Source organism: Primulina tabacum, chromosome 1 (genome assembly GCF_025594145.1).
Source record: "Primulina tabacum isolate GXHZ01 chromosome 1, ASM2559414v2, whole genome shotgun sequence".
Lineage (NCBI taxonomy): Eukaryota > Viridiplantae > Streptophyta > Magnoliopsida > Lamiales > Gesneriaceae > Primulina > Primulina tabacum.
The window spans coordinates 1,252,075-1,264,718 of record NC_134550.1 but is presented as its reverse complement, the minus strand read 5'-3'; the positions used below and the strand labels follow the sequence as shown (position 1 = coordinate 1,264,718).

At 31.9% G+C, this 12,644-nt stretch overlaps 1 protein-coding gene and 1 long non-coding RNA gene across 2 annotated transcripts; one reads left to right on the top strand and one right to left on the bottom strand.

Annotated features, from left to right (window-relative positions):
* Window positions 1–865: 865 nt before the first annotated feature.
* Window positions 866–2,323, bottom strand: LOC142515444 (NAC domain-containing protein 92-like). Its single transcript, XM_075619801.1, has 3 exons — window positions 1,917–2,323; window positions 1,549–1,826; window positions 866–1,461 (listed from the first exon to the last, which is right to left on the bottom strand). Exons 1-3 carry the CDS (start codon window positions 2,092–2,094, stop codon window positions 964–966), a joined length of 954 nt encoding a protein of 317 aa, XP_075475916.1. The 5' UTR covers window positions 2,095–2,323; the 3' UTR covers window positions 866–963.
* A 1,555-nt stretch (window positions 2,324–3,878) lies between these two features.
* On the top strand, window positions 3,879–5,546 carry LOC142515433 (uncharacterized). Its single transcript, XR_012811283.1, has 2 exons — window positions 3,879–4,099; window positions 4,946–5,546. It is a non-coding gene; the product is annotated as an uncharacterized LOC142515433 (long non-coding RNA).
* The last annotated feature ends 7,098 nt before the right edge of the window (window positions 5,547–12,644 follow it).

Sequence of the window (12,644 nt, the reverse complement as noted above, 5' to 3'; positions counted from 1 at the left end):
ACGTTGCAGGAAATGACGGCGGGTCAACCTCCTAAGCGAAAAGCGAAGCTGGTTGGTTTGGTGAGCTTATTTGTCGTATAGCGGATCACAGACATGGGCCATGGGCCCATATGATGAGATTGGATAATTGATTGAAGAAACCAATTCCAGTGGGGCCCTGCTTCATCTGCTAGCGGCCCATTATATTGTTCTGATTATATTTCATTTTCTAAAATAATATATATATATATTAAAAAAATATTCGAACAAAATCATTTTTCGAATTATCTCTCGCTTGACACCACAGGTCGTAAGTCTCTTGAATTTTCATCGACCCCATAAAATGTTAATTTTTTTATTTTTAAAATTTTTTGACCTCTTCGGAACTTTGCACCATTATCTTCATCTTCGAATAGGATAAATATTGGGATATCTGAGGAAATAATTTTGGTCAAACTTCATTTTTCAAAAAATGACCGTCTCTAAATGTATTTTATTTGAGTGTTTTCAAATACCCTGAAAATGTCATTTTTTCTAAAAAAAATATCCGATCAAAATTATTCTGCTAACTACCTCAAGAATATTCTGATTTATGGAGCAATTAAGATTTAGCATATAACAAAATGAAAAAGGACGGGAATTCATTAGAGGGACTTCAAATCTTTTACTAAAAATCTTGATTTTTCAAATGGTCACATACATACTATGTGCCACGAGGCTTGGTTGGTTACCTAATAATAATATATATATATATATATATATATATATATATATATACACGCATCAATCTACAACGAGAACAACTAAATTATGACAAGCACGATAAACTTCAAAAAATCGAATTATTATTGAAGAAAAATAACTCTGTTTGAGTGGGAACTAAGGGTTGGGATTTGATGTACTTTTGTCACATAATCGAATTCAGAAACAAGTTGAAATAATAATTTATACTAATACAGTTTTGTAAAATTTCTAATTGAAAACTTAATAATGGTTCCACAAGCAATCAAGGTCTATTGAACAAGTTGACATATCTGCGAATTCTTGGTCCTCGAAAGGCATGAATCCAACCTCAAGATTGCCACTTTCCTGTAAGAATCCTGGCTTAGCATGTTCCTTCATGCTTGGTCCATTATTCTCCAGCAAAAGCTTTACTATGGACTGATCTTGGATCATGGTCGAATCCGGGTAATGCGTATTGTGATGAAATTGAGACGAAATGTAAGATTTTGGAGTTGATACTTGGGAGAAATGAGATGCAAGTGGCGAGAAGTTTGAATGATCCTCCGTTTGAGTCGAGAAGCTAGGCAAGTTCGACATTTGGGCTTCGGAGAATCTCCTTGCCTGGTTCTCATCATAAGATATCTCCATCAGTGAAGGTAAAGCCGAGGACTGTGAGTCTGCACCGTGATCGAGACCGGATACGTGGATCTTCTTCACACCGGAACTCTTCTTGAAGATTCTGCATATCACCCATTCATTCTGCAAAAATTCAATTAGAGAAGAAATATTAGACATAAGTAACCAAGAATCATACAAAAAACAGGGGAAAACCGAGGCAGCTTGGACCTTAGCACTTTTGGGGAGATTGCACATGGAATTCTTGCCCTCCAGTCTATATTCATGCATAACCCAGTCACTCTTTTCACCTCTTGGAGCCCTTCCTCCATAGAAAACCAGAGTCTTCTTCATCCCGACCAACGTCTCCGCTCGAAAGATCTCCTTATCCTTTCCGGTGGCCTTCCAGTATCCCGACTCCGTGGCTCTATTCGTCCTCAATCCGGTCGGGTACTTCATATCCTTCAAACAGAAAAAATACCACTCCTTTTCTCCCATTTTCGCCTTCCCTTTAATCCAGAATAATAATGATAAAAAATCAACACGACACGCAAAAACAAACATCGACATATCTATCTATTAACTATCACAACACTTACATGGCAAATCCCAAGGCTCCACCTTGTTCAAATCAACCTGCCCAATGGCTATGGCGCTGAAGTTAAAATCAAGAACTTTAGCAGACAGATAATGAGTTATAAGCTCTTCGTCCGTCGGATGGAAACGAAAACCCGGTGGCAGTTCAATCTGCTCATCAGAACCACAAATATCTTCCATTATTTTTTGCCTTTTTAGATTAAACAATTCTTTTTTTCTTACAAGAACAGAGATGTAATACTCAAATGGCGCATTTTATATAGAGTTTTTAAATGATTATTTGGGTGTGTATGAGAGAAGGATATGGGAGGAAAGAAACAGGATGAGGTCTCATAACAGAAAGATCGAGAGGTTTTGTAGAACACAACTCCTAAAATAGTTGTTTTTTGAGGAGATATAAAACGTGGGAATCATGCAACCAAAACTTTTCTTATGTAATGTTAATTGTTGGTTTCTTGGATTTATATTCAGCAATTTGTTCCGTTATTTTGCTTTAAAATATAGATATATTAAATAAATATAAGCTCAAAACATATTAGGGGTTTTCGAAAAGTAATTTAAAAAGTCTTGTTAGTTACAATTTGTTTAACCATATTTATCTACTTGTAAAGTTGCTATATGTCAAACACCCCCAATTCAGTTTAATAATTATTTCAAATTATCATAATTTTTACTTCACGGATACGATTAATCTAATAATCTGTGGCGCGAAATGCCAAGTATTTTAAGGTTTTATGTTGCGATATTCCATAGTGTGTGGATGCTAAATTCAGTTCACAAAATCAATCTTGTCTTTCTTCGGCCAAAGTACGTTCTACTCAAGAGTTTCGATTTGTCTTCCAACTTAGAAGGACCACAACAAAAGGGTAGTTTCTGTTGGGGCTTGGTTGGTGCATTATTCTCATGATTTAGGTTCGCATGATGCAATTGTTAGAATAATAATAATAATATTATTATTATTATTATTTTTTATTATTACATTTTATGTTGTAAGGGTCTTTTTTTCTTTTAATCTAGACGAATATAACTCGTTTTTTTTTTTTTTATTTTATTTGTTCACTTGTAATTATTGAGAAGGGATTGTGGATTCTTTGTACCCGTCTTCCTCTTTTCTGCATCTACTTTTCTTGATCCCTAGAACTTTGCTCTTGTATCATGTATTCTAGCAAAAACAGCATGTTCTTTTTTCTTATTTCTCGCTATAAAAACGATTAATCTATTCTCTCTCTTTTTGTGTTTAAGTAAATAATTATATAACAAATTAATTATAATCCGATTCCAACACATAGTTAAATATATCGGATAGCTCCTATCCGATATATTTTCGAAGCCAAAAAAAACCGAACCAGCGTAAATTACCAATATGATAGAATCCAAACATATGTCATTAATCAATGATGATAGTTTAGTTACCGCATTTTTTTGTTTTAACATGGATACGAACACACGTCGCTCCCTGATTGAAGAGAAGGTTATCTATGTTGTCGATGTAAAAATATTTTTTTTTGTGATATTTAGAAAGTTCTCGCAAAAAATAATATGTTAATTTATTCACTAACCGCATTAAATATTTGAAAACAAATAAAAAATAAATATTTGATTAAATATGATTTTTTTTCAATTTCTTTTTTAATATCGGAAATTTATTTTGGTGTCTCTTGAAAATATAAACTACATTTAATTGTTTGTATTGATTATATGATTTCATTTAATTTCAATTATCACCACAAGAAAAATTGTGTTTAACGACGGAAATTAAATATGTTGTCATTAATTAACGACGGAAATAAAAAATCTGTCATAAATATAATATAACGATATAATTTATTTTTCTGTCACAACTAACGACGGATTTGTAAAAATTGTGGTTAATTTACCGACAATTAATTTTTTAGTCATTAATTAACAACAAAAATTTTTAAGTTGTCGTTCATTAATTAAGCCCCAAAGTCCAAATTTTTCTTTGCAGATACAAACCCGTCGCCCTTCTTCCCAAAAACGGCAATAACCCCTTTTCTTCCCCAAACCCGTCGCCCTTCTTTCCTCGCCAGAAACGGATCGTGCATTTACCGGAATCGGAGCAGCAACCTTTGTAGAGGCTGGAACGGGAAGAAAGGAGCAGATCGAGCCCTGTTAGCAAGCCGTGCGTGAGCTTCCTCTGCTTGTGCTTCTTGGTTCGCATTAGGTGAGCTTGTGCTTGTAACTTAGTAGTTTTGCTGTTTTTTGAGGTAGTATTTGAAGCCATTTCAGTTCCCTTGTTTTTCCAGCTTAGTTTCGGTCGCAAGTTCTGGTAAACGCACCTAACAAGGGACTAAATATATTTTACTCGGGTGCGGTACTGCCCGAGATTTTAGAATGATAAATAAGAATTTAGAATAGTATTCACATTGACATAGTGGTGTCTTGGAGGACATCACAATTCACGACTTCATGTTTCTTAAAATCGAGAAAATTTGTAAAATAATTTTGATCAATTATTGTTTCAGAAAAATATAAATGTAATTGAGAAAAAATAATAATTGATTCAGATACATTTGAAGTGATGTTTTTTGGGATGTCATTTACTGCGTGTGTGTAAACACTGGAGTAAGATTGGTATCAACTTTTTTTAAGGAGAGATTGGTGTAGTAAACTTTAAGCTTTTGTTTGGTTGTTGAAGAGGCGTTTCAACTTATTATAAGATTTCCTTTATGATTCCAATTGATGTCGTAAATGAAGCAAGATTATCGAGCCATGCTCGTCCCAGTTTTCGTTCTTGACGAACTCTAGTTGAATTCCACATAGCTTTTTAGATAATTCCCAAGTTCTGAGCGAGCCAATTTGATATTCTGTTCAATATTATTGAAGATAGGGTCATTTAATTTATTGTTCTTGCTAAACTTCGATGAGTTGAATCTTAACTCGTAGATGAACTTAAGAAGCTTTTAGTAGCCATTATGTTTAGCATCATAAGAAAGATTGTTGAATTATGCATTTTATCTATGACTGATGCAATTGTTGTAAATCAATTAATTTCTCTTTGTTATCCTAGGCCGAGATGAATGCTCGGTTTCTTGAAGCATCACAACTTGATGCTGATTGTGAGTCACCACAGAATCCAACCCCAGAGGTTCAAAATGAACTCTATATATTGGCTGTTGGTGGGATTAAAAAGAGAAAATTGTATGGTGTTGGCTCGCAGGCTGAGGTGTTGTATCCTGAAGCTATGTCGGGACGTGCAACACACACACGTGCTAACTCTATGGATGTGGCTGCCGCTAAAGCTGTGGCTGCCGCTGCGACTTCTAAAGTAGAGGAACTTACAAGGGAGTTGACTAGCTTGAGGCAGCAAGTTCGTTACTTGATGGCGCATGCACTTATTGACCCCCAATCCATCTCTTCTTCGAGTGCTCAAGATTATGACGATGATAGCACACAACCATAGTCCCCTTATATATGTCATGGTTAATAGGCTTTTTTTGTACGTATTGAAGCCACTTTGTCTCCATATTTTGGTCAATGAATTATGATTCGTTTGGAAATGTGGCCACTCTTTTTGGAAATGTGGCTACTGATTTTGTAATTAAGCCGGGGATGTGTTGATATTTTTGGATATGGATGGATTAATATGTTTTGAATGTTAATAGGTGGAATGAAGGTGTTTATTTTAATTTGATGTGATTTTATTATGTATATTGTTGGTTGAAAAATTGACACTGTATTGGATTTGTTGAATTAGAAATTGTGTTGGATAAAAGGGAATTAATAAAAAAAAGGGATCAGGGGGCTGCCCAATTCAACATTTAACGACGGAAATTAAAAATCCGTCACTAAAATTAGTGACGAAAACTATCATTTTGTCACTAATTTTAGAGACAGATTTATAATTTTTGTCGCAAATATCAACGACTAAAACATATTTCCGTCGCTGGATTTAATGACGGATTTATAATTTCTGTCGCAAATATCAACGACAGAAACTTAAATCTGTCGCTAAATTTACCGACGCTTTTATAATTTTGGTCGCTGCTTTAGTGACGGATATATAATTTCTGTCACAAATTTAGCGACGAAATATTTTTCGGTCACTAAAATATTGCGACAAAATTTAAATTTTCGTCGTTATTATTTAACGACAAACATAAATATTCCGTAGTAAATAACGACAGAATTGAAGTTTCCGTCGTTATACAAGTCCGCGACGCTAAATTCTTTGACGATCGATATTCCGTCGCTATTATGTCGCTAAAAGTATTTAGCGACATAATAGCGACAATGCCGTCGTTATTTGTAATTTTTTTGTAGTGTATGATTTTGAGTTTTTTTTTTTATATATTTAATTCTCACTACTATCCATAATATAAAATAAAATATAAATTTTTATATAATATATATTTCAAATATTTTGAAAAATGTCGTCGCGAAATTATAGTATATTGACGGTCCGTAAATTGCTATTATTATTATTATACAACTTAATTAGAACTTTAATATAAACATTTTTTAACATATCCTCAAAAATAATCCAATAAATGACAAAAAAAATTGATTTTTTTGAAAAATATTTATTTATTATCAAAATTTTGATAAAAATAATATATGATTTTTAAAATTTCTATTATTTATATTATTAACAGTTCCACTCAACCAAGAAAAAAAAATTATTTTAACGACACAAAATTGTTATCCTCAATTACACGTTATCTCAAATGAAACAAACTTTTTTTATGTAATATTTTTATAATAATATTTAAAATTTTAATGTATTCATTATATTATATCAATAATTTTAAATATTTATTCAAATACTAATACTTATTAATTTTAATAATTAATTACATAAACACTTTGAGCACTGTACCATTGAAATAATATTATTAACTTTGTCGTAAATTTCAGTGATTTTTTTTATTCACAATAAAAAATAATACTCTTAGCATAAAACAGATCTAGTTTTGCATGGAAAATTAACTGAGCTAGTGATTTTTTTAACATATATTATTGGTTTGCAACTACAATCATAACCCAGGGGCCCTATTTTACACAGGGCTAAAAATCGTGCATTCAACTAAAAAATGATTATATAAAATCATGCATTTATTTAACATATTTTTTTTAAAATAATATAAATTACTCATAAAATATGTTTTTATTGATAATTAGGAGTTTTAAAAATTATATTTTGCCGTTTCAACTTTGAGTCGGAGTAAAAAAAATAATTCAACGAAACAATCAAACGCCAGTCAATGGGAGAACGCGTTGTGATTAATATCTGAGAAATTTTTCCAAAGTTTCACTTCATTTCTTTTACTGGGTGTAAATATCCTAATTGTCAACATGGTAGAAAAATTTGTTTTGGAAATTTTCTCTTTTTATATACCCAATGTATGTTTTAAATTTCACATTTTTTAACTTTATTTATTCAAGCAACTTCCAATTTCATTTGGTGCTGATACGTCATGATATACACGATGTGTGCAATCAATAACAAACACGAAGAAGAGCGTAATTTTTTTTATAAATAAATATTGAAATGAAAGTTATTTTTTTTGAGTAGGTCTCTTGTGAGACGGTCTCACGAATCTTTACCTGTGAGTCAGGTCAACCCTAAAAAGCAATACTCTTAGCATAAAAAGTAATACTTTTTCATAGATAATCCAAATAAGAGATCTGTCTCACAAATACGACCCGACCATCTCACACAAGTTTTTGTCATCTTTATTATATTGAAATGATAGGAAATAAGATTTTTTTTTTTTGATTATGTAGTTGGGTGGTTATAAAATATTTTTGGAATTATATACAACTTAACCAACATACCAATATTTAGATAGTGAAAAGTGATTATGAACTTCTTTTTTTTTTTTACAAATTTGCGAAAGTTTATAAAGAAGATTCTATAATGTTTTTTTAAATCTACTAAAGGGGTTTAAGTTTAATTAAGGTAATGCTTAATAATTTAATACCATAAAATGTCTTGTTGCAATAGTATATATTGATCATTTATCCAAAATCAATCAAATCATTATATGTTATTCTCATATCAATCAAATCATTAAATAAAAATTATACTGTTAGTATTCATATATATAATTTATTCACATTTATTAGTTATTGAATAGAATAAAAATTGAAATTTAGAATTTTATCCCAAATTAATTAGTTCATATTATTATTTATTTAATATTATTCCACTTCAAACTCAAATATTTTAATAAACAAACTTTTTTTTATCCACGTAATCCCATCAACCAAGTAAACAGACTCTACCATAGATATAATATAATTTGAAACTTAATTAAATAATAAATATACTAAATGTTAAAAAAAATTTAATTAATATTTTTAAAAAATGTGTATAAAATCAAATATTTTAAATACTGAAGTCTAATCGTACGGATGTCGAAAGGGAAGTAACAAAGATAATCCGAAATCTGAATGCTGTCTTAGTTCTGATTGGTTCATGATTAGAGTTTGATGTTAAAATCGGCCAAACTTAATTTTGACTAATGACTTTTCATTAAGCTAATTTCAGGATAACCACCACTAACAGTGGGCCATGTTTCATCTGTTCCGACAGGGTGCCACGACAGGAGGCATCCACGCGCAGGAGACATCCACGCGGCACATCCTGTCTCGTAGGATTCTCCATGTGTGCATCCATATCAGTTTGGCTACCAATTAAGTTTATTTATTATTATTGATAACCAAAGTTAATCTTATTTCAGGTTTGAATGGAAATGGTAACACATGCAAGTGGTATGAAAGAGTTAGGCATATAAAGTGTTGAAAAATGTGTGATATACTTTTGTATTTTTAAGTCTTTCGGATGATTAGAGGTTGAAATGTAATAACTAATAATGCGTTTAGAGTGAGATATTTCAAAATGACAGAGCATTTGAAACTCGTCACAATTACTGTTAAAAATTCTTACATGTACATAAAAAATTCCCTTGAATTTTCTAAATCCAAACAAGTCAGAAAAATTGGAATCATTGATTTGAAATCTATGCATCCAAGAACAAAACATTTTGAGAACATGGAATAATGTGGGGAATATTTGTTTATCAAGATCTATGGCCCATGAAATGTGAGATATCATTGATAAAAATGGAATACAAAATATAAGATTTAACATTATCCTACACAAATGGGCATTTAATTTTATGTAATGGTTAAGCATATGGATTAGGTTACGGCCAACTGAATGTTTCTGCCTATTATTAATTCCAAATTAGTGTCAAGCATGTCGTCTTGAAACATTATGGAACAATAAACCTACCATATGTCTTGAATTATTAATCCTACGTAAATATCTGAATTGTTTCATGAAAAATTATAACATATGATAATGATATTAATTAAAAAAATTAACTTTGTTTTAATTGATGGTTACCATCTTCCTAATAATTATACCAATATTTAATTCATAAAAATCGAACCTTATGTTGGAGGTAGTACTGCTTGAAGTTGTTAGTAAAGTTACAACTTAAGCATGCAATTTAAATCCTTTAAAATAGCAAAAATAACTATTGCTCCTCAATTTGCCGAAGAAACTAAACATCCATAAACTTAAGATATGGATGTCGTAGATATATCTAACGTTGTGTTTGAATTGATAGATTTAAATCTATTCTTTATTTTGGTTAATGAACGAACAAAATTGAAGTGAATTTCTAATCTACTGCATATTAAGTTATAAAGCTTCAATAATAATAGTCGTGGATTTCAAATATACAAAAAATAAATGTCATTTGAAATCAATCTATCAAATCTATCTCTCCAAATATGTATTATTTTACGGATCAATTGCTGACCATATGACATCCACGCATGTGTTTATCAATCCTATTTCATATACACGTTGTCCAAAAAATAAGCAAATATTAAAATTTTAAATACATAAAAATATCGGGCATTCAAATATGCAATGATTACTCTTCAGTATAATTTAAATTACAATAAAACTGTTGGCTTATAAGGGAACTCTATGCTCGATCCTCCTAGAATGATAGAGCTCCTCTCTTGCAGTACTGTTCCCACACAAAAAAACAAGAGTTCTAGCTAGTTTTACTTTATATCGTTCCAATAATTCACAGATGTGATAGTAAAATGAACCAGACATTTAGGTATGTATACAACTCACAATTATATGCTACGGATTCAATGAACACAAATTGAATCTTGACATGAGATAGATATTGGGATTAGATACATTTAATCGAAGCCACCTAAAAAAACGAGTGAAGAGACATCCCATTGTTGTCTTTCCAAAATTAGAAACTGTAATTATTCCCATTTTGACCATATAAATGAGACATGGTTGTGATGTATGTCTAGAGTACTTAGCATTATATTTTATATTCTGGGGTGGGAGGTTTATAAGATTTCAAACTCGAGACGTGTCTTATTTTTGGGACACACAGTGGTATTAGACCAAGAGGTTCGATCGCGGAAACATTAAAGATATATGAGAAAATAGTCGAAAATCAAAAGTTATTGTAAGTGGCGGAGCTAGAAATATGGCTCTGCCCGGGCTGTAATTTTAAACTATAGAATCTTTTAATATTTTAAATTGATCTACCCGGACTAATATCATATTATTTCAAAATTATACAAAATTTACATATACATTTAAAAAAAAAAATTAGACCACCTGGGCTTAAAGGAGCATGTGGCTCCGCCACTTAGTGTAACAAAAACAAAATTTGACACTTGTGATTAAAGTAACGTTGCGTCCTCAAATTTGTATATTTGATTTTGTTTTCAGTAATTTTGTAGCATAAAAAAGATTCAATAATATAACATGTGACAAGTTTTGTTTGTTAATTATCTTTTATTAGTATGAATTTATGTGTGTATTTAAAAATTTAAGAAATATTGTTGAGGTGACAAATTTCTCCTAAAAAGAAAGTGACTTAAAATCAGAGAAATTTGAATTCGATCTCAAATACGCCCACATCCCCAATGTTACTAACTGATTATGATCACAAGGCTCTTATCGAAACTTGGTGCGTAAAAATAGGAAAACTTGCTAAAACAAATGGTGGGGAAATTTAACGTAAGTCCCAGAATTCAGAGTTTAGCCACCGAGTTCTCTTTAAGCTTATTTTTACTCTTGACAAGTCTTAATGAAAGGTTGTTTTAACCATAATTCAAAGAATTACCTCCTTTCTTCGTCCCTCAGATAAATCCGGACACGGGCAAAATACATACAAATTGGAAGGTAAGTAACATTTAGTTTTTCATTGGAATCTGAACTTGTGACTTTCACTTTGTTTTCTAAAAACTTTACCGCATGTCAGAGATGATATATGTGGCCATGTATCAGACAAAAATTAAATACCGATATAAACTATTTAAATTATGATTTCGATATTTTGTTGAAAGCGAAATCGAGTGATACTTTAACCCAATCGTGATGATGGAAATAGCCCATCAAGGTAGAGGTTTACAAGAGGACTGGCCCAATATCATTAGCGTTGGAAGTAATGGTTTAGTATACAAAATTACAACCTTCACGAGTTTGGGTGGGTGAAAACGAAAGTAGAATTTTTACGAAAAAAATATACATAAAATTTCTTTTTTTTCCCCATTTGAAAGGAAGTGATTATCTGCGGTTTCTACTGGGTCAGTTACATTTTCGTGATTCATGTAGGTCCACAACTCAACCTATTTTGCGTTCATCAGTTCACGCGAGTCGCCTCTTGTTTTGATATTAAAAGAGTGAGTTTCAATTTAATTTTCGATGGATTTTGCGCACTGAGGTGGATAAAAGTTTGAGATAACTCAAACGCACATAGCTAAGAGGTACTACATTGCCAATAGAGCAATTGATTCAAAGACAAACACCATGCTACATATGATTTTTCATTTGGGTCGTGCATTCGACAACGTGAGAAATAAGATTTCCTTGTTGTAATGATTGTTCTGTGTTGTTTGCTACTGATCTCTCAGCTGTTTTATTTTTTTATTTGTATTGATCTCACTTGCATCAAATTGGTAGGTCCACTCTTTATCATAAACTCAGGCAGCTAGCTGCCTTTCAATATATTGGATGCGGATTGTGTTTTCTCTCGTTAATCGGTTTTAATATGGACATTGTTTCACTCGATCGAGAAGAACTCGTTAATTGTCGAAAATTTAAGATAAGTTATCCTTCTCTTGATCCACTGTCTCCCCGGCCAATATATATTTTTTTCACCACTTACTGCATACGAGCTTATGTTTTACAAGTGCAACCTCTTGTATATTTTCTCCTTTTACTAAATCTCAAAGAAAATGTACCGTGTTAAATATTTCACACATGTTATCTGGCACTAAATCAGAGTTCATAGCATACAAACTCAAAGAGTTGGGCACTAAATCAGAGTTCATAGCATCACTGGCTCAAAAGCATGGGAACCGTCCGTGGATCCTGAAAGGACTTCCTTTTGTTGCTAACCAAGATGAAGGTCGTTGTTCGGCATTGAAGTTGTACTTGAAATATCTTGGAACAAAGATGACAAGCGACACTTCAATCTTCCAAGTTCTTTACAAAGTTACAAATGCAGTTGCACGCGCACGACATTGACTTATAAGTATGAACTGCTTCTCTACATCAGGTACGTTCTTGATGATAAACGTCTATGTTAGTTTTAAGCCACAAAAATTCATGGAAAAATATTAAGATGTCATACTATTCTTTGCTGGTTCAGCCCCATGAGAACCGTGAACTGGTGTATTCACTGCGCGAGAAGTGGCAACTATAT